At 37.6% G+C, this 21,505-nt stretch overlaps 1 protein-coding gene and 1 long non-coding RNA gene across 7 annotated transcripts in view; one reads left to right on the top strand and one right to left on the bottom strand.

Moving 5' to 3' along the window:
• LOC136255891 (uncharacterized) overlaps positions 1-16,627 on the bottom strand; it is a 109,220-nt gene extending 92,593 nt beyond the window's left edge. The window contains exons 1-7 of one of the 6 annotated variants that reach the window (XR_010701191.1): positions 16,460-16,622; positions 15,539-16,187; positions 15,171-15,448; positions 14,834-15,031; positions 14,593-14,758; positions 14,041-14,184; positions 12,657-13,853 (exon numbers count right to left, since the gene is read on the bottom strand). This is a non-coding gene — a long non-coding RNA (uncharacterized lncRNA). Of the gene's footprint in view, positions 1-12,656; positions 13,854-14,040; positions 14,185-14,592; positions 14,759-14,833; positions 15,032-15,170; positions 16,188-16,459 lie in introns of those variants that run through there. The other 5 variants (XR_010701187.1, XR_010701189.1, XR_010701188.1 and 2 more) reach the window with 5 other exon arrangements.
• LOC136255889 (uncharacterized) lies at positions 14,396-16,319 on the top strand. The gene is made up of 4 exons (XM_066048788.1): positions 14,396-14,822; positions 15,114-15,314; positions 15,369-15,470; positions 15,530-16,319. Exons 1-4 carry the CDS (start codon positions 14,775-14,777, stop codon positions 16,232-16,234), a joined length of 1,056 nt encoding a protein of 351 aa, XP_065904860.1. The 5' UTR covers positions 14,396-14,774; the 3' UTR covers positions 16,235-16,319.
• Positions 16,628-21,505: the final 4,878 nt, after the last annotated feature.

Genomic DNA, 21,505 nt, shown 5'->3' with positions numbered 1-21,505 from the left:
TCTCGCACTTGCTACACCAAGTTGGATTTCGTGTTATAACTCCGTGGCTTTAAGTCTGATTCTTCTACACCATTGAAGAGCCTTTCTAAGATGATAACTCCATCTGTACAGCGATTTTCAAAGCATTACCCCAAGTGGTTTATCTGGTAGGCGTGGCAAGCATAATTATATAACCAAGTAATAATAATAATAATAAGTGACGTCATAAATAAATAAATAATTAATTAATGTACAGCGAAACTACTTAGCACACACACAAATGCTCACCGGGATTGTGTTAGACGGTAGTAAAACAGGAAAAATAAAAGGGATTTTTTCTTCCGTGCCTTCGTTATTGAATACAGTTTTCCATATAACGCCATCCTTTTTCAGTGCCTGACAACCAGTAACTCGTTAGTTACCACTCGTAAAACCTATTTGCGTGCCCAGAAACTAGTAAGGCCGGTTTGTAGCTCATAGCAACCAATTCAAATGCGCTGCGCCGCCTGCGCGTTAAACCAGTCGCCTGACTCCTTGTCTCCTATGAGGGAAAGCACTATTGTTGGTGGAAGCAACGATGTTTTCTTACTTGGAAGTTAGTTCTATGTAATGTACTCCAACTATTACTTTACTGCAAGTAGTTTTTAGTGGATTCCATTTGAGTATTAAAATGCGCAAAAGCATTAGAATACACTTACGAGATTTTAGCCAATAGTCAGTAGGGGAAAAGTCTTATTATTGGACCAAATTTACAAGTTTGTACTACTGTCAAATCACTGATACTACGCTGTGTGGTCTGTTATTTAGTGACTAGTCCATAAGTGGTGACTTACTATTTGTAGCTACTGTACAAGCATTGTTTAGCTATTAAAAATGTAGCAAAACAAAATTTCTATGATAAAAGACTCTGTTTACTGTGGTCAGGATCGAGTAAGGGGCACCAAGAAATAGTTTTTCATATAGAGCAGTCGTTCTTATAAGACTTGTTTGTGTTTCATGTGTATGCAGCTTCTGTAGACATATCAGTACTGTGCATGTTGTACACTAATGATGCAGACACATGTGTCATAAGATAAATAATATACTTTGAACATTTGCTTTTACCATATGCTTGCAGCACTAGATGTGCGACTGCTGGTCAAGACAAATCTATTGTAGATAACATGGCTTATAGCTACTATAGCATTCAAACCAATATTGTTAACACTGAGTAATAATGACTACAATAGCAGTGCAAATGTAGATGTAATGAGCTATTCAATTTGTGGATGGTAACAGTGTTAGTGGAGTTTGTACTAAGATTCTGTCTTATAGCAGTGCTGCCTGTTCACGTCCCAAAACAAACCCAAAGATTCACTCGCAAACAACTATAAACTTGTTGCTAACTACTCACATAACAATAGTCTATATATTGCATACATACAGTATGCTATAGGATACTAATATAATTATGTTCTAGTTAAATGTCTGTTGTTACATATAGCTTGTAATGTATGACTGTGTACAGTACGTATGTATGATGACTTACGATATGTGACTGTCTCAGCGAATACCTGTCTAGTTCGCACAAGCATGAGTATTTAGAAAATAGAAATTTAAAAATAATCCGTAAAATTACACATGCTACAAGAAAAAAATATGCAAGTTTTATCGGGCCAGTACTCAAAGAAGGAAGATTCAAATCAATTAAACTATGCACCATCTTTGTTTTAGAATCTTCCAATGGTTTGTGTGTCACGTGAGTTTGTTTACAGAGCAGTAGACATAAACAAAGTTATTGCTGTTTTTTTTTAAACAAAACCACCTTCATACCCTTATGCACAGGTGAAAGCAAGGCAAAAACTATACCTTAGTTGGTCTGCCAATCCATGGTGAACATTGTAAGCCAAATTTTAAATAAATTTTATGGGGCTTGAACCCTAAGAACTTAGGATCAATTGTTAATCAATAAGTAATTTGTGGTTTACATTACCACCCCCAGCGATCCCTTCTTGTTTCGTAGCTTTTTTCAGCGATCCCTATTTCTTATTTTAAATTTTTAATATGTCTAGTGTTTATACTATTGCAGCCACTACAATCCATCCATCCATTAAAGTTGGTACAAAATTTTATTTTGAAAGTATAGCTGTAACAAATAATGTAATTAATCACATTGTAATTAATAATGTATAAGATTCTTCTGTACTTATGACCCATCACTTTACAATTATATTGGAGTACTGATGGCTACAATAGCAGTGCTAATGTAAATGTATTGAGCTAGTCATTTTGGGAGTGGATAGCCATGTTGGTAGTGTGCATACTAAGATTCTATCATATAAACTATTGGCATATAGCTTATAATGTATGTGGACAGTATAGATCCTCGCTAACCCAAACTCCTGTAATCTAATCCCAACAGTAGAAATGACTGTTCTATTAGGGTATTTTGAGAACAACTGTTTGTTCTATTACAGTATTTGAATAGGGTTCTGTATAATTATAGTTTATAATCTGAACAATTTTACTACTTTTATCAACTTGAGAACAGTGCTGTTCAGATTATTGAGGATCTACTGTTTAATAAATTGCTATAATATCCATTATTAGCTTACAATGTGCGACTGTTGTGTGCACATATGATAAAATTAAGTGATGGATAACTCCCAATCTTTTTATGATAGTTTTTCTCTGTGTTGGTTGATCCATCTGTTTCCCTATAATTTTGATAACATACTTTAACATTGTTACGAAGTTGTACTGAGCTTTCAGTGTCTTTGTATTGGTACTGGTGACATCAACTTTATAATATTACCATGTATTTTGTGTATGTACACTGTGCACATGGCTTTCCCCTTGTTATCTGTACAGTGGTCTTTCTATTATTTAAATTCATTAAATAATGGGAAGTTAAAACCGATTGATTTATACACAGAATTCCATTCAAATACTCTAATAGAACATACAGTATACACTCTAAAACAAAATACTCTAATAGAACAGTCACTTCTGTTTGAATAACAAAACATTTGGGTATCGATGGCCGAACATTAAAGGGACCATTGCACTGGGGATGTGTAACCTATTAGAGTATTTTCCATTACATGAACATTCTATTAGAGCATATGTATGTTTTATTAGAGTAGTTGAACAAAACTCTATATAAACAAATGGGCTTCATTTATTTGAACAAATTCACTTAACTGGAAGCTTTTAATGTTGAACTGAAACAGATGTTCGGATAATGGAGGTCCTACAATACTTATTATACATCACAGTTAGACAAAGCAAATACAAGTTGTTTTATATGTTAACATATTTACTTGGTTATGTGTGACCCGGTCCTAGTAATAATAATAATAATAAAATAAAAAATTAGCTAATCTCGATTGCGTAATTGTTACACACTGTTGATTTTTTCGCTGTATCTTCCTGGCTTTTAGCTCGATTTCTTTGAAACCACAAAATGTTTGAGGTTCAATAGTTAACCTATTCACCCACTGATTTTCAGCTTCTTCCCATACGCGGTTTACCCTGTAGGCGTGACAACATATTGGTGTTATTTTTCGCGCAAAATCGCTCATAACTCTTTGCCTGTTTATGGTATTCCAGCCAAAGTTGGTACCGAGATGCGCCTTTATATCCCCCTTCTGTGTGCCAAATTTCAAGGCAATCGGATAACGCGTTCGCGTTTTATAGCAGTTTTTGTAAGTGTGCGAAAAGAGGAAGAAAAATAAGAAGAAAAAAAAAACGAAGAAACTAAGCCACTTTTTGAAGTCGCATATCTCAGGAATGCCTGAAGCGATTTTGCTCAAATTTGGAATGTGGAGTACTGAGGTTGGAGGGAATGTACACAGCAAAATTTGTCTTGTTTCATCAAGGCAGCACAGAGCTACGGAGGTGCGAAAATTGCGTTTTCTTTCTTTCTGTCAATATACTCACGGGGTTGAGCACCGGCTTCTTGGGCCGCACGACACACTACCGTGTGTCTTGATAAATATAACTAGAATGTATTGAAGATGGCAACTAAAACTTTAACTCAAGTAAAACTATTATATCAAGGCCAAGGACAGTAGGGCTCACCACTACCGTGAGTTATTTACACGAACAACTACCTTTAATAGAATTCACACCTAAAACCTACTTTTAAAACTATTCCTTTGTAAAAAAAAACTCCCACAATACATCAAAACCTTGGTATATTGTTATATAAGCGTATTACTAAGTAAGTAATCCCTGTTATATTTTAGTAACACCGCATGAAATTTTGCTGAAAATGTCATATTCTTCTTCTTCTTGTCCTCCTTCGCATACTCGTTAGTGCGAACCACCCATTTTTTTGATTCTTATATCTTAGACTGTGATAGTTCCACAGCCTTGCATTTACTATCACAAGTTCTTTGGCTAGTTAAGTTTCTTCAGTATAAATCTTGGAACTCCACCTCTCTTGCGAGAGCCACCATAAGCAATTTTCTCAAAGTTTGATTCATTCACTCTTGCGCTCTGTGGGACAATCATTGATATGTAATTAAACATATGGAGTAGTTTTGCTCAATTCTGACCTGCCGTTTTTCTGGGAAGTGGTGGGTTAATTGCCATACTAGCACTCATAGGATAATAATGTTGCCTACGTTAATTGCTGATTTATTTTGTGATCTTTTAAAACCCTATCTTAACTTTAAGACACCTCTGACTACAGTAGCATTTATTTACAGTCGATGAACTCGGTACAAATTCGGTTGTAAGCGTCAATGCTAGGTGAACATGATCAGTCTCAATGAACTTGCTTTCTTGTATATTCTAGTAAGTGTTTGTTATTCAGTTGTTATTTAATAATGGGTCTGAAGTAGCTAATGCAGCCCACAATACAGCTTTGGTTGTGCATTTCAAGGGACAATCCAGTATAATAAGAAGTTTGGGGCACATTCTCAGCTGCCAGGAAATGGCCTTTACTTAATCTGTTCACTGATGGTTTTAATGGTACCTAGAAGCCATACCCTATTGAGGTTGCAACACTGACAAGTATCTGCCTACTTGTACCAAACTACATACTTTTGTTTTGCCACTTCATGTCCAAAGCTATGATACAATACACACAATAACTGTTGAAACTGTTGTGATTACCAAATGTGGCTTGTATGAAACTATTTAGCTTTATGCATTATTTTTTTTGTCTTGAATGTGTGATATACTAAAAAACAACAAAAAAAACAGCCTTGAGGCTGTAAAGAAAGGGTGCTGCGAATCAAAGTAGGATCAATCAAACAAGCTTATTCAACATGACTGGTAAGAACAAGAACTGATATCGGCCAAGTAGATTGGAATATTACCATGATCAATCTGTTAAACAACTGGTAAGAACAAGGACTGATATCAAGTTGTGGCCAAGTGAATGCAGTATTACCCATTCTCTTTGTATCTAGCTATACCTATAATAAAACTAGAGCAAATACACATGCAACTGTTATTAAATTGTCATTTGGCTACTTTTTTGTAGTGTGTGATCTTAAAAAGTGGCCAAATGACAATTTAATAACAGTTGCATGTGTATTTGCTCTAGTTTCATTATACCGTATTGTGGGTTTTATTGCGAGGACTTTAATCTTGCGTTATGAGCACTTCGAACATTAAACTTTGCGACATATTTCATCACATGGAGTTTTGTTTATCACTAGGTTTTTAGCACCTGTAGAACTATAGTGTTCAGCAAGCCAGGTGCTTGTTTGTGCACATAACAGCTTGCTGATTGTTTTGTAATGGCTTGTTCCCTTACAAAACACGTGTTTCTTCACCAAACATTGGTGAACGGATGTTTCCTGGTGAACTTCAGGCATCTGTATCAATTCATCGTGGATGCAAGCATAGATACAAAGAAATAACAACTTTCCATCTTGTACGCGAACATTTATTATGATGAGTAATATTCACGTGAGGAATTTAATGTCGCTAATTTGTCACCGTGCGAGATTATGTGTCATATGATTTTATTTTTGCAAGCAGATTTGTCCGCGAGAAAAACCTACTACTAGATACAAAGGGAATGGGTAATATTGCATTCACTTGGCCGCAACTTGATATCAGTCTTTGTTCTTACCAGTCATGTTGAATAAGCTTGTTTGATTGATCCTACTTTGCTTGCCCTTTTTTTACAACCCCAAGGCTGTTTTTGTTTTAGGATAAAACTATACTTAAAATATTTTAATGATGGTAATTAAAACTTAAACTTTCTATTTACAGCTATAACTAAAACTAAAAGTCAAATACATTACTAAAACAACACTATTGGCTGCTAATTAGTTCTAAAGCATCAAAAGAAACCATATACTGCATCACCACAGGAAGTCATAATCAGGCTTGTTGTAATTACTAACCGAAAGTAATGCAATTACCTTTTGAAGCCAATCTAATGATTACAATTACTTCAGTATGTAAAATAATGATTAATTAATTACAATTACTTTTCAATTACTACTGTACATTGGGGTACAACAATAACTTACAATTTTCCAGCATTAATCTTAAGGTATATTAACTGTTCAAACATTTTTGGTAATAGTCTACATCTATTTGGTCTGAGAACATTGCCACTATGGCTGAATACACACTCAACTGGTGCAAATATTGCTGGAACTCCCAGCTATTGTACTTAAAATGGGGTATTTATTTGCTTTTATATTCCAAAACTTTAAAGGGCTTTCATCCTTTGTAAAACTCTGTGTCATCTAGATACGTTTAAATTCTTTCTCTACTATTGAACATTATGTACGCCATACTGTACATAAAATGTTAAACTATGTGGTCAACAAATACAATCATGCCTATAATTTCAATAATTTACTGCAGCTGCATGGGCCACATGTCATACACATGGGATTGTGTACATAGTCACTAATCAAGTTATGGAGTAGTACTGGCATAACTTTGATTCCTTACATTTAATTACATAATGATTATTGACTGAACAGCTAATTACAATACAATTACCATTACTTTTATGCTCATAGAGCAGTTACAATTACTTGAAAACTGCTAATGATTAGTAATTAATTACAATTACAATAAGCCTGCTCATAATGCTAATACATCAAACTAATGAATTGTTCTGGAATGAATATTGATATCCACAGCTTACCGTCTGGGAAGTGGTACAACCACTAGACCAAATTGATATCCATATACCACTTGCTTGTTTATTGCTAAACCACTCAGCAATGAATGTCACGTTAGCTACACATGTACAGGTAAAGCAGTACAACAGCTGGACTAATTGGCGATGTGCTTGTTCTTAGAAAAAAAATGCTACCAACAAATGATTTTCTTTGTTCTAATTAGCTTTTTTCTCCTGTATGTAGAGTAGACTATGCTGTAATGTTTTACATAATTTATCTTTGTAATGCATGGCTATTATATTTTCTTGTTTTTTTTTGTACTGTTGTTTTTGTAGGTGGTACCCCTATAAGCCTTGTTGCCTCCTATATCCACCTTACCTTTGTGTTAAACTAATAAAAACTAAAACACATAAACTAGTTGCAGTACCAATGAATTGACTAACCATCAAGACAGGTCATTCTATGCCAAATCAACAAAAAAAAATCTGAACTCTCAATTTTCATGAAATTTGGCACAAGCATGAGAAACTTTCTCTACCAAATTTTAGCTCATTTCATTAGTCTTCCTTTAAGTTATGGCCACTTAACCCTTAAAGTCACACAATACTTTTGAGGAATGCATATTTATGCAAAACGAACTTATATGGCCAGCTAACTTGGCCTGCCTAAATCCATTTGCCTAAAACCAGATATCAAACGAAAGTTATTCATTGGGCTACAAGGGGAAGGTAAAATAACCACTGTAACAACAATGGCTTACTTGATATGAAGCAGTGAAGAATGGTGGCTGCTTTATCGTCACGTTGCATTCCATGCATTATCTGCCATCTTAATTAATGTCAGAATCACATGAGCTGTATATGGCCTCACTTGCCATTGAATGGTGAATCTTTTAACAGTTATTTGGAGCGAATGGAATCAACTGAGACTGAGTTATGGACCATTTTCTAAAGGTATGTAAAGGATTTGCATGCTTATAAACCGAAATTCATTTTCATGGCATGTTTTGGTCCTCATACTTTCGTTGTAGGGTAAATCCCTAGGTATCATTTTAATCCTTATTACATCATGAGTAAAATGACATTAATTGCATAGCCATAGGATAAAACCTTTAAAAATTACAGTGCTTTGCTTACAACCATGTGTAGTGGCCGATATATCGGCCTATATGACTTAAAGGGTTAAATGCAGGGGCGTAGTCAGCCAATATTTGATGGTTTGGCATAACAACTTAATTACAAACAACACGCTCACTTTCATGTGAGACATTATCAAAGGAAAATATGAAAAGTGTATGCACACAAGGCTTACAGCTACCTATGCTATAGTGTAAACAAATGTTGCTTGCATGCATGCAAACATTTACTAGCTATAGCTATACTATTCTTTTAAACTTGTAGGGCATGCATCCATCGATGATCGTCGTAGCAGAGCATCACGTGACATCAAACTGCTGAACCTACAAGAACCAACAATGTAAACAGTTCATCACATATTTACTACAATCAACTGGCAGTATAGATTACAGACCAACCACCACAGCGATATGCAATGCCTTTTCAAGTAAACGCCACGTGGCCCCAATTTAAGGCCGGGGTGCGAGAAAAATTTTTTTGGGCCCACTTTGACTTAGAAATTTTTCACATTTTGTTAACTTACCATTTTTGTTTGTTTTACGGAAAGTCAAATTGGTTTGACCAGATCTCGGACCAGATTGAATCTCGGGTTGAATATGGCACGGAATGACACATCAAAATGTATTCCTCAAGCGATGTTTTGAACTCTACAGACAACTACGTAGGTGAACATTTCCCTCCTCAATAAGACATGTTTTCACACTGGCAACACACGACTGTGACAAGATCGATTGAAGCCTGAATGACTAAAGTTGGGAATGAAGGCTACTACTCGTAAGGTAGTGAGCACTGTGAAGCTGATAAAATGCAATTATTTCCTTTGAGACTGTACGATTGAGTGTCTCAGTTTAGTGGATGTTAGTCATTGTATCCAGCTACTCAGTAGTTGGTATTTTGGATTCAGGGGTGTTCAATTAGAGTGGTTTGTGCTCTAATCGGACACTTCTACATAGCCGTACTACAGTGAAACTGCTCTAATCAGACACCTCAGAATACTTCTATAGTTTGACACTGTTTGTTGCATCAGCCATGTAATAGAGGACTTGCACGCATGAAGCAACAGTTGCTAGGAGGACATGTTTTGGGACAACTTTCTTTGGCGCATATTGGGTCAGAATGAAGGTAACGAGATTTATTCACTAAGTGCTGGTTATAGTGGCACTTGGGAAGTGGGGCTGGTTTTGAAATAGCCGAAGATCTTATCATGGCTTTGTGAATTAGGTGGCTAATTAAATTTCGATACATTACTCACCAATTCTAACTTCTTCACCTTTTTTAATGAACTGTGTGGTATTTACAACACAACTCAACACTGATTCGCTTCATTACAGCCTGTACCAAATCCTGAGAAGGCACTTTTCAGCCACAACACTGTCCCGAAACATGGCCCGACAACTACAGTTACTTAGCAGTTGCGATGATTTACGTCATGCTGCAAGTCCTCTATGGTTACTATCTTGATGAGTGTTACATTATAAAGGTTTACTGTACCTATGATGGCTAGTGTAAAGTGCATAGCATAGTAAGATACCAGAGCAGCAATTGACCAAAATAAGACTTTACAGTCTATGCAGTTGAAGCCTTTTAAACCTCAAAGCTTCTTACCAGATCTTGTAAAAGTCTTTCCAAGAATGTAGCCCTGCTAAACCTCACAACCGGCCTACACATATACAAATCCTTTAAATGTGCATGCATGTATGAAGTGGGATCAGTGGTTGAAATATCTGATTTAAAAAGTGATACTTTTAATTAATTGGTAGTGAATACTCAGATATAGTAGTTAGTAGCTTCTTAAGTACTTTGGTATTTGGATAGTAAAATTAGTACTCAAGATATACATACATTTTGCCATAAGAATGACGCCATGAATGCTGTGGAATCTGATTTGTGAAATTCAATGTATTTCACTTGCCAGAAACATTTACATGGGTATACTTCAACAGAGTGTGTGGCGTGTTTGTCAATGTGTATTGTTACAACTACTACCTGCAGTGTAAAACATATCACATAGGTGTTCAGTCCTAAATATAGACAGCTTCTAGTCAAGGATTATATATGGCAAGACTGAGCCAGGAATATGAATATGCAAGATCTGTCACACTACAACCTATTACAGTAGTAGAGAGGTAGCTAGTCTCACTGGTGTAGATGGTAAATTTAATCGCATAACTGAATGGTTTGGTGGTTACTACTTTAAATGATGCATGTGCAGGTATTTAGAAAATTTAATTTTACTTCCAGAATTACAGAGTCCTGAAATCCATGTAGTATACAATGTGGCCACTTTTGGAATGGTGTCAATATACTTATTTATGAGGTCATAAAGTATACCTTAGCTATGTTTTGGGACCTACTTAACATGGTCACTATAATGAGGTGCAGCGGCGGAGGAAGTAGTTGATATGAGGGAGCTCCGCTGGGCTGACCCAGACTTATTTCTAGTTTGGTAAGATGAGACCAAAAAAAAAAAAGAAAATAAAAGGTCACAACCAACTGACAAGAGCTTTCCTCCCCACCAGCTACCATTTCTAGCTGATAAACTACATAAAAATACTTACATAGCTCGCTACACACTGACTACTATATTAGAGTGACTGCTCTATTAGAGTATCTCGATCTTTATCAAGGTTTTCAGCCCCACTACAAGAAAGATATTTTCGGTGTGATATCATTCTGAGGGGGGGGGCTTCAGCCCCCTAGCTCCCCCCCCTTTCCGCCGCCTATGATGAGGTGGCTTTATTAATGAGGTCATGAAGTACACCTTGGCTAAGTTTTGGACCTACTTGAAATGGTCGCTATAATGAGGTGCTCCTATTAATGAGGTTATGAAGTACACCTTAGCTATATGTTTGGGGCCAGCTTGACATGGGCACTGTAATGAGGTGGTCTTATTGATGTGAGCATGAAGTACACCTTAGCTATGTTTGGGGCCAGCGTGACATGGTCACTGTAATGATGTGGTCTTATTGATGAGATCATGAAGTACACCTTAGCTATGATATGGTAATTTTTACCAATATCGGTATCGGTACAGAACAGCAGGAGGACTGATATCGCTACCGATATTTATACAGTAGCAATAGTTTGTACATAAATGGATTATGCACTGGTTTTCTACATTATTTATGTGGCGTATTAGTACCAGTGGCTTATTGTTCACTCTGAAACAAGCGCTACACTATGAGAAGCCATATAAGTACACATGATTCTAGTGTTTGTTGCTACAAAGCTTATCACAGTCTTTACAAATTAAGCAGTTATAGAGTACCTTGTAATAAAAAGAAGGGTCACAGGATAACCAAGGAAACTTGCTGTACCAGCTTTCTCACAAGCCATTAGAATGTGGAGTAATGCAGAAATATCCGTTTAAGGCTTCATGGGAATATGCATAAAAATGTTTGTGGGTGCCTAATTGTCTGGATTGCACAATAGAAACCCAAACTGTATACCACCACAAGCAAAGAATAGCAATGAATACATGCACATGTTGTAGGATAAGTAAATGTACACTTTTAACTATAATGCAAATATCGGATCTACTATCGGTTATTGGCTTCTTTTGGTGGAATCAATATCAGATATCGGTACATTCCAAAACCCCATATCGGTACACCTCTAGTCATCTTAGCTGACTTTGTGATCGACACTACTCACTCAACCATATTGAAGGAAGCCACTTGATGTTTTCACTGTATTTGCATACTTGTCATGTCCACATAGAGGGGCAAGTCATACAATGCTTATATGCACATCTGTGTATGCATAAAAGAAAAATGAAGTGTGTATTAAAGAATTTTGCATACCCTACATTATATAATGGAATTAGACAAATCACTGCATCAACTAAAAACGGCCATGCATCACCACCCATAAAATCAAGAAAGCTGTTGGTCTGTTAATGCTTACCATATCTGAACATGGTAAGTTTTCCCATGTTGTGCCAAATTAAGCCACAGGCTCAACTGGTGGTGTCCTTCCTTTTACGTTTCAGCCTTGGCCAACTTCTTGAAGGGACTATTGTCAATCAATGAAAGTTTGAGGCAATAAAAGGTACATGACATCTAAAAATCTTATGCATTTTGTATGAACATATGGGGTTCTTGCAGATATTAATCAGTGCATGACTATTGCTAAACAAAATTCTCCATTAAACATGCTAGTGATTAATACATACATGCAGTAACTATGTACCTATTAAATGCATACATTAATAAATTTTGTGTAGCATTTTATAATACGCACTATAGTAGTATAGCTGTAGTTGAAACACCATTACTAAGTCAAGTATGTACACACTGATTGAATAAAAGTGTTCAAACATTGTGATAAAGCTATAACCACATATGTGACCCGGTCTACGAAAAGGGCTCTTATCGCTGAATCAAATATTTTTCAGGAGGCATGAAGAAGTATTTAGGGCAACACGAGATTATTGCATGTATACATAGACATACCCTTTCTGCACTCTCCCACAAAGTTTCAGCTTCACAACGTATCTTGAAGATGACTTATTACTCATTTTCTCCGACCCTGTATCTCCTCTTCGCGTTGCAAAAACGGACCTTTACAAATCACCACTTTGTCAACACAGCTGCAAATTTTAGCGGGCTATATCTGCACGAAATGTCCAGTAAAGATAGAGTTCTCTCTGCTCTTAACTTTCTCACCGGAGAAGGCGTCAGTTTTTACTGGGATGGAGTTGAGAGCAACCAAGTAGAGGCGCTTATTAGCGACTACTTCGATGCCCCAACTGATGACGAAGACGACCACAGAAGTGATGACGAAAGCGAAGAGGAATGCGACCACAGAAATGAAGGTAATAATTTAATAACACTAATAAATGAACGGTTAAATAAAAATACACATCACACATACTACTATCTTTTTTTTCTTATGCAGAACAACAGCTTACAAACTATGGAGACAGTTATGAAGGTTACTAATGCATTCAATAACAATTAAAACATAAATGGTGGACTTTTTATAGACTATGAATCACAGCCATCTGCTGGTATTGATGACAGTATTCAGGATGAAGGTAAATGTAGACTTGAGGATATAAACTTAGTTTTAACTCTTGTAGAAGAATCCACAATAACGCCTGGAATTCTGAGTCCACTTCTAGAGAGTTCTCCACAGTTAAGTGTTTGTACTCCCAACTCACGGGGTACCAGTGCAACATCACTGGCTACTAATGCAATGTCACCGGCTACGACTCCAACGTCTCGGACTTCCACTCCTACATCACGGGCTTCCACTCCAACATCTCGGGTAACCAGTTCACAGCCACGGGGTACAAGTTTGCAGTCAAGGGCTACCACTTCACAGCTACAGTCAGGTGCTGTTACTCCATCTAGGAAGAAACCATCTGATAAACGTTTGTCAGCTGCCACCCTTGCTAGAATCAAACATGGTGAAGTGGAAAGGGAAGCTGAGCCGGTCATATGTGAAGAATTTGTTCTTACAACTTGTGGATGTCAACTTGCTGGTGGAGGACCTTGTAGCAGTATGTTCTCATCAGAATACTATCAGCAGTATAGGGCCCAGGCCCTTTTCCTCTCCAAGGAGTTACTGGACATGGCATTAATTGGATCAATTGCAGCTACTGTGTGCGAAGATGATGACGTTGGGGTGCGTAGTGGGCATAGGCCTGCCAAAAGGCAAAGAACAACTATTCAATACATGCACAAAGGATACCAGGTGTGCCAAAATACTTACAATTTCTTACATAGTGTTGGCAAAAGAAAGGTACACAATATCAAAGAACATTTTTTAGAAAATGGTTTGGTGGAACGGGAACATGGCAATACCAAAAATCGTCCTCACAATGCACTTACTTTCGCCAGGATCACAAACATCTTGAAGTTCATTGAAAACTATGCTGAAAAGCATGCCATCCTTTTACCAGGCCGCATTCCTGGATTCAAGAGAGATGATGTTTCAGTACTCCCAACATCAGATAGTAAACAGGTGATATCACTCTAAGTGAAACAATACAACTACATCGAAATGTTGTTTAATGTGGCTAAATCAGGAACCCATAAGCACCGTTACACCAGCTTATGGGCTCCTGTTTAAATCTACCAGGGATTTTCCTAGACAATAAATTTAGGAAGGGCTATTCCTGGTTTTTGAAGTATATGGGGGGGGGGGAGAGAGGCAGAACTTCAGTCATCCAAAATTTAGTTAACAGAATTATCATTATTAAAATTTATTAATTTTCATCATTGAGCCAGTTGAGGCATAGTTCAAGGAGGCAAAATTATTTCCAGGGTGGGATAAAATTCCCTCTTCCCATAGAAAAATCCTCCTGTCTACTCACACTTTGTACACTTTAATCATACTGAAGGCACTAGTCTCATTTCCATGGAATACAACAACATACTTACTGCATGTGTATCTTTTCCAGAAAATTTACGACCAGTATGTTGTAGCTTGTGGGCAAAGTGAAGACAGTGAGCTGCAGCCTGTGTCCTATAGAACCTTTTGTAGATACTGGCATCTACAGTTGTGGCATGTGGTGATTGGAAGACCCCGAACTGATCTCTGTTGGACCTGCCAACAGAATAGCATGGCAATTACAAAGATGGCTAATACATCAGACCAACAGAAGGAAAAGGCACAACTTACTTTGTGTGGTATTGTATCGTAGTTAAAAACTAATACAACCAGCTGATGTATTTGTTCTGTGCCACTATTCTTTTACTTTCACTGTACGTTCAGTAATTCTCTGTCACGCTCAATTACAAAATCCTTCAGAATTTCCCTATACCAAAGGATGTCTTAGTATCTGCCCATTATGTTCCAAGTTCAAGTAGTCATTTTTGTCTGTAATGTGAAATAAAAAATGTTCATAATACAAAAAGACTATCATTTTTGTTACATCTCTAATGTATTGTCCTGTTTTTAGATCATTGACGAAGCTAAGACACATTTAGAGGCAGTGTCACTCGAGAGGTCTACTTACCGGGAAGCCTGCAAGTTAAGTCGAGAGAAACTGAAGTCTACCTTTACTGTGTCAGATGAGTTCCAGCCCCCTTCACCAGCATCTCACTTGCCACCAAAGAGCCACCAAATCACTGTTCATTACAGCTTTGATATGGCCCAGCAGGTACATAAAAATGTGCGATAAGATAGATAACCAAGTTATAATTTGTTGAAACAGGTTCACTACCCTAGTGATCCTTTTCAGCCAGGGCCCATCTATTTTTTGACACCACGGAAGTGCGGTATTTTTGGCATTTGCTGTGAAGCAATACCAAGGCAGGTAAATATGATTGTATATGATGCGTACATCCTCATAATTACCTGGTACTATACTTTTAGGTAACATACCTCATTGATGAAGCCTTTAATATTGGCAAGGGGGCTAACTCCATTGTATCAATGCTCCATCACTTCTTTGAGGCTCACGGGCTTGGTGAAACATCAGCACACCTCCACGCTGATAACTGTGCTGGACAAAATAAGAACAGGTTTATGATGTATTACCTGATGTGGAGGGTGCTGATCGGTCTACATAACGAGATAAAAATATCTTTCCTTCCAGTGGGGCATACGAAGTTTGCTCCCGACTGGTGTTTTGGCTTGATGAAGCAGAAATTCCGGCGTACAAAAGTGGGAGACTTGGATGATATTGCCAATTGTGTGAGCCGGTCATCTCGCGTCAATGTTCCACAATTGATTGGTTCATTGGATGGTACTGTATTTGTCCCCATGTATAATTGGAGTGGATTTTTTGAGCAGTATACCATTAAGACTGCTTTGAAGGGCATTAGTCATATGCACCACTTCCGCTTTACTGCTGATGCACCTGGATCAGTGTTTGTGAAAGACACCAGTAATTCTACTGAAAGGGAGATCATGCTCCTGAAAGATAGTTCCTCTGAGATTTCTCCTCAACAATTGCCCCCATTGCTAACACCTCCTGGCCTCTCCACAGATCGACAGACGTATCTTTTTGAAAAGATAAGAGAATTTTGCCCTGCAGAAAAGAGAGACAGTGTATGTCCAAGGCCTGCAGGCATTTAAACTTTCACACATTTAAGTTATAAGCATTATACAATTTTAACATGGATTGGCATTAACTAGAACACAACTTACGTTTAGCTTAAGTAGTCCAAGAAACTATGGATTCTGCTAAAACAAGCATGAAACAGTCCCGTGAATGCTAGAAAGGGCAGCTTTTAGGATGTGTTTGAAGACGGCCCAACCACGTGCCCACTAAAAGGGACTCCTAGCTAACAGTTTGCGTACCTTACATCACGAATGTGTCAACGTTCTTCCTCACCGTCACGATCATTCCAGTACTGCGTTGTTCTAAGCAGTTTCAGTGGCATGTCATAGCTTCTAGTTTCTTTCTTTTCACACCACAAGCATACACGATATTATACTAACGTTAATAAGCATAACCGGGAAAAGATTTGTCGCGATTTGTCCAGCTGTTTGTTTACAATAAGTATGCGATAAAAAGCGGTGTTTCATTTAATTCACTGGAATTCATGCTTGTTCAACTTTGACGGAATCGGACGAATTCATGATCTGTGAATAACTGATGAATGGATTGCTGCAGAGCGCTGAAACTTTGCAAGTGAGTTTATACTTACCTTATAACTGTTTTTAGCCAAAAAAGTCAGTTTCCAAAATTTGGGCGATAAGAGCCCTTTTCGTAGACCGGGTCACATATTGATTTTCTTACTTTTAAATTGTCCAGGCAGCACGAATTTGCCTGAAGATTTTCTCACATTTGGTAGCCTTGCATGAAAGTAGCTTTGGAAGCATATATTGCTAGAGTGGAGTCCAGATTCCAGAAACTAGTGTACTTGTCCAGACTAGGTAGCTACCATATTGTGGGGTACAGAATCACTGGTTCACTAATTGATCTGACTTCGTCAGAGTATTACATAGGCAAGAAATGTATACTGTATTTTTAATCTAAACAAATATGGGTTGGTCAGGCCTGTTGGTGAGGTTTAAGGTAAAACTGGGGCACATATGCAGCAATTCAGTAGTAGTCCCAATGCATATTGGTGAAATTACTAGTACAATAATTCAAAATGCAACGATAGGACTTTTTGTCATTATTATTATGTTGAACTATCAATATTAACTATTATTCTCAAACCAATTTGATAATTGATATGATAAACTGGAAGAAACGTTTTCTTCAACAACAATTATTTGAGAACTTTCGTCTATAACCACCACAAGCTTCACTTTTGATAATATGCAAAATTTTTATCACGGGTAAGCAGCAGGCGGACAAATCCATTTCCACATTTCTAATGTTACTATATGCAACTCTTCTTGTCAACACCAATAACGGGTCAATGAAAGCAGTGTTGAATCCACCATTGTGCCCTTCTTAATCAAAATAGGTAGGTGACCACAATTAGGCCATACCAAATATTACTATGTTTCATGAAGTTTTTATCCCTCTAGTAGTGACCTGGCAGTTTGACAAAAAATTCAGTCTGATTTATCAGAGTAAAATGGCTGCTCTATTGGAGATCTTGTACGGCTATTTTGATAAGCACTTTCCCTCCCCATTGCTATTACACCTTGCAATAGGCTTGTTGTAGCTAATACACTTCTATTTTAAAGACTTCCAATTATGCAGGTTTGCAGGCAGTCATTATTAGTTTTGATTTTGTAGCAGTTTCTCACATAGCTATAGCAAAAATGAGAGTACTTCTGTTCCCATTAACCCAGTTGATGCAAATACTAGCAAAGTGATGCTAATTATCAGGACTGCCGACAGGGGGGAAACTGGGACAATTTTTCATCAAACAAACCAACTACTTGGGTCACAAACTGAACCCATGACATCCACGTGCAAGCCAGATAGCTACTCATGTGGTCTCAGAGCATGCAACTAAACAACAATTGCAGTTTAAACTGTCACACCACATAGACTATATTCAATTTCACAAGCCACTATTTGTGACACGTTCTTACGAGTAGCCTTCATTCCTTCACTCCCAGCTAGTCTGGCCTCATGCAGTCATCCCATGGCCACGTGTTGCGAGAAGACGTGCCTTGCTGAGGAAGGAAATGTTCACGCACGTAGCTGTCTATAGAGTTCATAATATTGTGAGGAGTACACTGGCTATGTCATGCCATTCAACCGAGGAATGCGACTCCGTAAAACAAATGAAAACGGTAAGTTCACAAAAAGTGAAAAATTTTCTAAGTCAAAGTGGGCCCAAAAAAAAAAATTCGCCTGGGGTGCTAATTTATGAACTATAAGAGTCAGCATGCCAAGAAAGCTTCATCCCAGACTTATAGCACCCAATGTACATTTACAACTCAGTTAATCAGTACAAATTGTGCACGTGACACTTTATAATGACTTCACGTTTTCTCCATTTCCAGCTCCATTTGCATATGCCATTATTGTTATCTAGAAGAGTGCGATTTCCCGCTTTCAATAGCAGTAAGTTAGGCTATACAGTATTTTCCTTATCAAAAAAATACGCTTGACAAGTCCATTGAAACGAAATCTTTGCTGCCAGCAACATCGACACTGAATCCAACTGACGATTATCACTCGGCACTGTGACTTAGAGATACAGTACCACAACTATAGTGTACCATGCTTCAACTCCATTTTAAATTTCGAATTTAAACCGCGCCAAGGAGCGTGGCACGTGCGTCTATAGGGACTTCCCAAGGGATTTTCCACTTAATGGATCACGTGATTTACCATCTATCTCGATCCCTTCTGCGAAGTCATAGTTCAACAAATGAGGTACACGTTTACGCTTTACAGTATTAAGGTGGGGTTTTTGTGTGCTGCTGTGAATCCTCGCATGAATCTTAAGCTACTTGTGATGGTTGGGCAAAAGTTTGTGATGGTTGGGCAAGAAATTGTGATGGTTGGGCAAATACCCGCCCATGCCCACCCTTGGCTACGCCACTGGTTAAATGTGACCGGATCTGCGAAAAAGGACATAATCGCACAAGCCTAAATTTACAGTATAAAGCATTGAATACATTGGGTGAAATACTTGCGTATATATTATTAGAAAAATTCCGTAAATTTGTTTAACCCCTGTTTCTTAGTGATGGAAGGGACTAACAATAAAAAGCTGGATACCATCGCATTCGCCTGCTCAAGAGGAGTTGGAAAATCTTTGTTTCGTTGCAGTGGACCCAAGGATACGTAAGTTATGAGCGTTTGTTTACGTCATGTCGAAGTGATCGTACGCGATCGATTTTTCTTCACGGAGTTTGCCTTTGTATGCAGTGCAGAAGGGTGAGTAAAGGACACACTTACCCAGTAATTGATTCCCCTGTTCATGGCGAACACGATGGTGAAAATTGTAGCTCCATACCCCAATCCGTTGGTAAGTTACAACCGTTTTTGTAAGCGCCTGTAATTTATTTTCCCTATACTTGCTGTACATATCGATTTTTCTGTTGCTGCTACTTTGGAGGGCTGTAACTCCCAAAGCTATTGGCACATGAAGCTGAAACTTTGCCAGTAGGTACACTTGGCTAAGTAGATTATAAATATTTAATAACCAGGAATTCAAAAAAATGCGATTATGTCCGGTTTTTGCAGATCCGGTCACAAATTTTCTGTTGATAATTTCATTTTTCTTATACTTCTTCAATAAAATGGCCATAATTTTGCTTGTGATTGATATAGATACTTCAGGGTTTATTAGATTTTTGAAATCTGTACTAAATTCTCTTTCAGGTGATATATAATGTTTTACAATTGCTCAAAGGAACAGGTCAAATCACAAAAATACAGCTTTTCCCTTTGATCTTAATTTTTGAAAATATTTGTTCTTTAATTAATTATATTTTGGTGTACATGTTGCTATAATACCCATCATTCACCACTAGGTTTGGACCAATGGTAGATCATGAGTTACCATATTTGACCCGTTAATAAATAGCTACGGCTACTATAACTTTCAGAAAGCAAAACTCTGTGGCTACTATGCAAAGGTGGCTACTATGAGCTTGTGTGGTAGCAGCCTGTGGCATTTAGATGGATTCACGAGTGACTGACCTCTGTCAATACTGTCATTCGTTTTAACTTCTCTCAAAAATGCTATTTCCCTGGCTTAAAACAACTCCTTTTCCCGGTTTTTGCTTCAAATTTATCTAGTCAACACTTGCAATAGTATATTCAGATACAAGCCATGGCTCTTATGTGAGGATGGCTCTTATGATAATAATTCTAGGCTGTGGAGCAGCTATTATCCGGGGGCAGCTATTAGACAAGCTGTTGCTATTAACCCTTCGAGGACCAAAGTCCAATATATTGGACGCAAGTACATGGGCTGGTATAAGCCGTTATAACTACTTATCAGTACACAGTAGAAAGAATTCGCTAATACCATGATATTCACCATGAAATTCCTGACAAAATCACACCAAGTATCACTTGGTTTGAAAAGAATCTCTGCTGCTAGGCCGCCAAGAAAAAGTAGTTCTTCCATTATCGTCCGCCATTACTCTACACCTACTACGTTGATTGGCCATATCTTGATGGTACTTCATCGTAGCGCATCAAACTAAACGTCATTAGATTCAGCACGTGATGGCAATTCGATTTGTATACAAAAGATCACGTGACTACCTCATGAATACGCGATAAAGAAATAACGAAGCTGACATTCAGTGGAGATGACATCGCCCATTCTTCGTTTCATATCACAAGTACTGTTTTGTGTAGAACAAAACTGTTATGATATTGTTGTTCTGTATGAAATTACCATTAAGTTAATGCCAAAAAATAATGCATCTTCATTTTACAGAAGGCTACTGCCTTCCTTATAACACAAAGTTATGCGTTCCTCCATACTTGAAAATTAATTTGGGATAATTATCCTAGCCCTTCGAGGACCAAATTAACCAGTCAAATATGGTATAAGTGCTTATGTGTAGCCTTCCTGCTGTTTATATGGTTCAAGTATGCAAAGATACAATATGCCAATTACAAGTAACTTAACCCTTAAACCCGCATAATCCAGAAAACTAGATTTGATAAAAAACGAATTGAAAACGCACAATACTTTTGCCAATCTACATAGGTGGTTACAAACAAGCATATCTCATGAAGCAATTATCTGATTGCTTCGAAAAACAGATTTTATTAATTGGCAAAGAGTAAGCTATCTGCCAGTATATACACTTTCAACATGCAAACAAGGACTCACCCACTACGATGCGCTGAATCATTTCCAGTCCTTCCACGTTTGTATCGCCACTGTACTCATTTGACAGTGACGTTATCACGTGATCCCTATATATCAACTGAATCGCCATCACGTGAGGAGTAAA

The sequence above is a fragment of the Dysidea avara genome, chromosome 5 (assembly GCF_963678975.1).
Source record: "Dysidea avara chromosome 5, odDysAvar1.4, whole genome shotgun sequence".
NCBI lineage: Eukaryota > Metazoa > Porifera > Demospongiae > Dictyoceratida > Dysideidae > Dysidea > Dysidea avara.
Note: the sequence above shows the minus strand (reverse complement) of the source record. Positions and strands in the feature narration are given on the sequence as shown.

Excerpts from the sequence above, each read along its gene's own strand:
- LOC136255889 (XM_066048788.1), top strand. The coding sequence starts at position 14,775 with ATGGCAATTACAAAGATGGCTAATACATCAGACCAACAGAAGGAAAAG. Across the intron at positions 15,315-15,368 it reads GCTTTGATATGGCCCAGCAG|GTTCACTACCCTAGTGATCC; the intron begins GTACATAAAAAT and ends TTGTTGAAACAG. Across the intron at positions 15,471-15,529 it reads GTGAAGCAATACCAAGGCAG|GTAACATACCTCATTGATGA; the intron begins GTAAATATGATT and ends CTATACTTTTAG.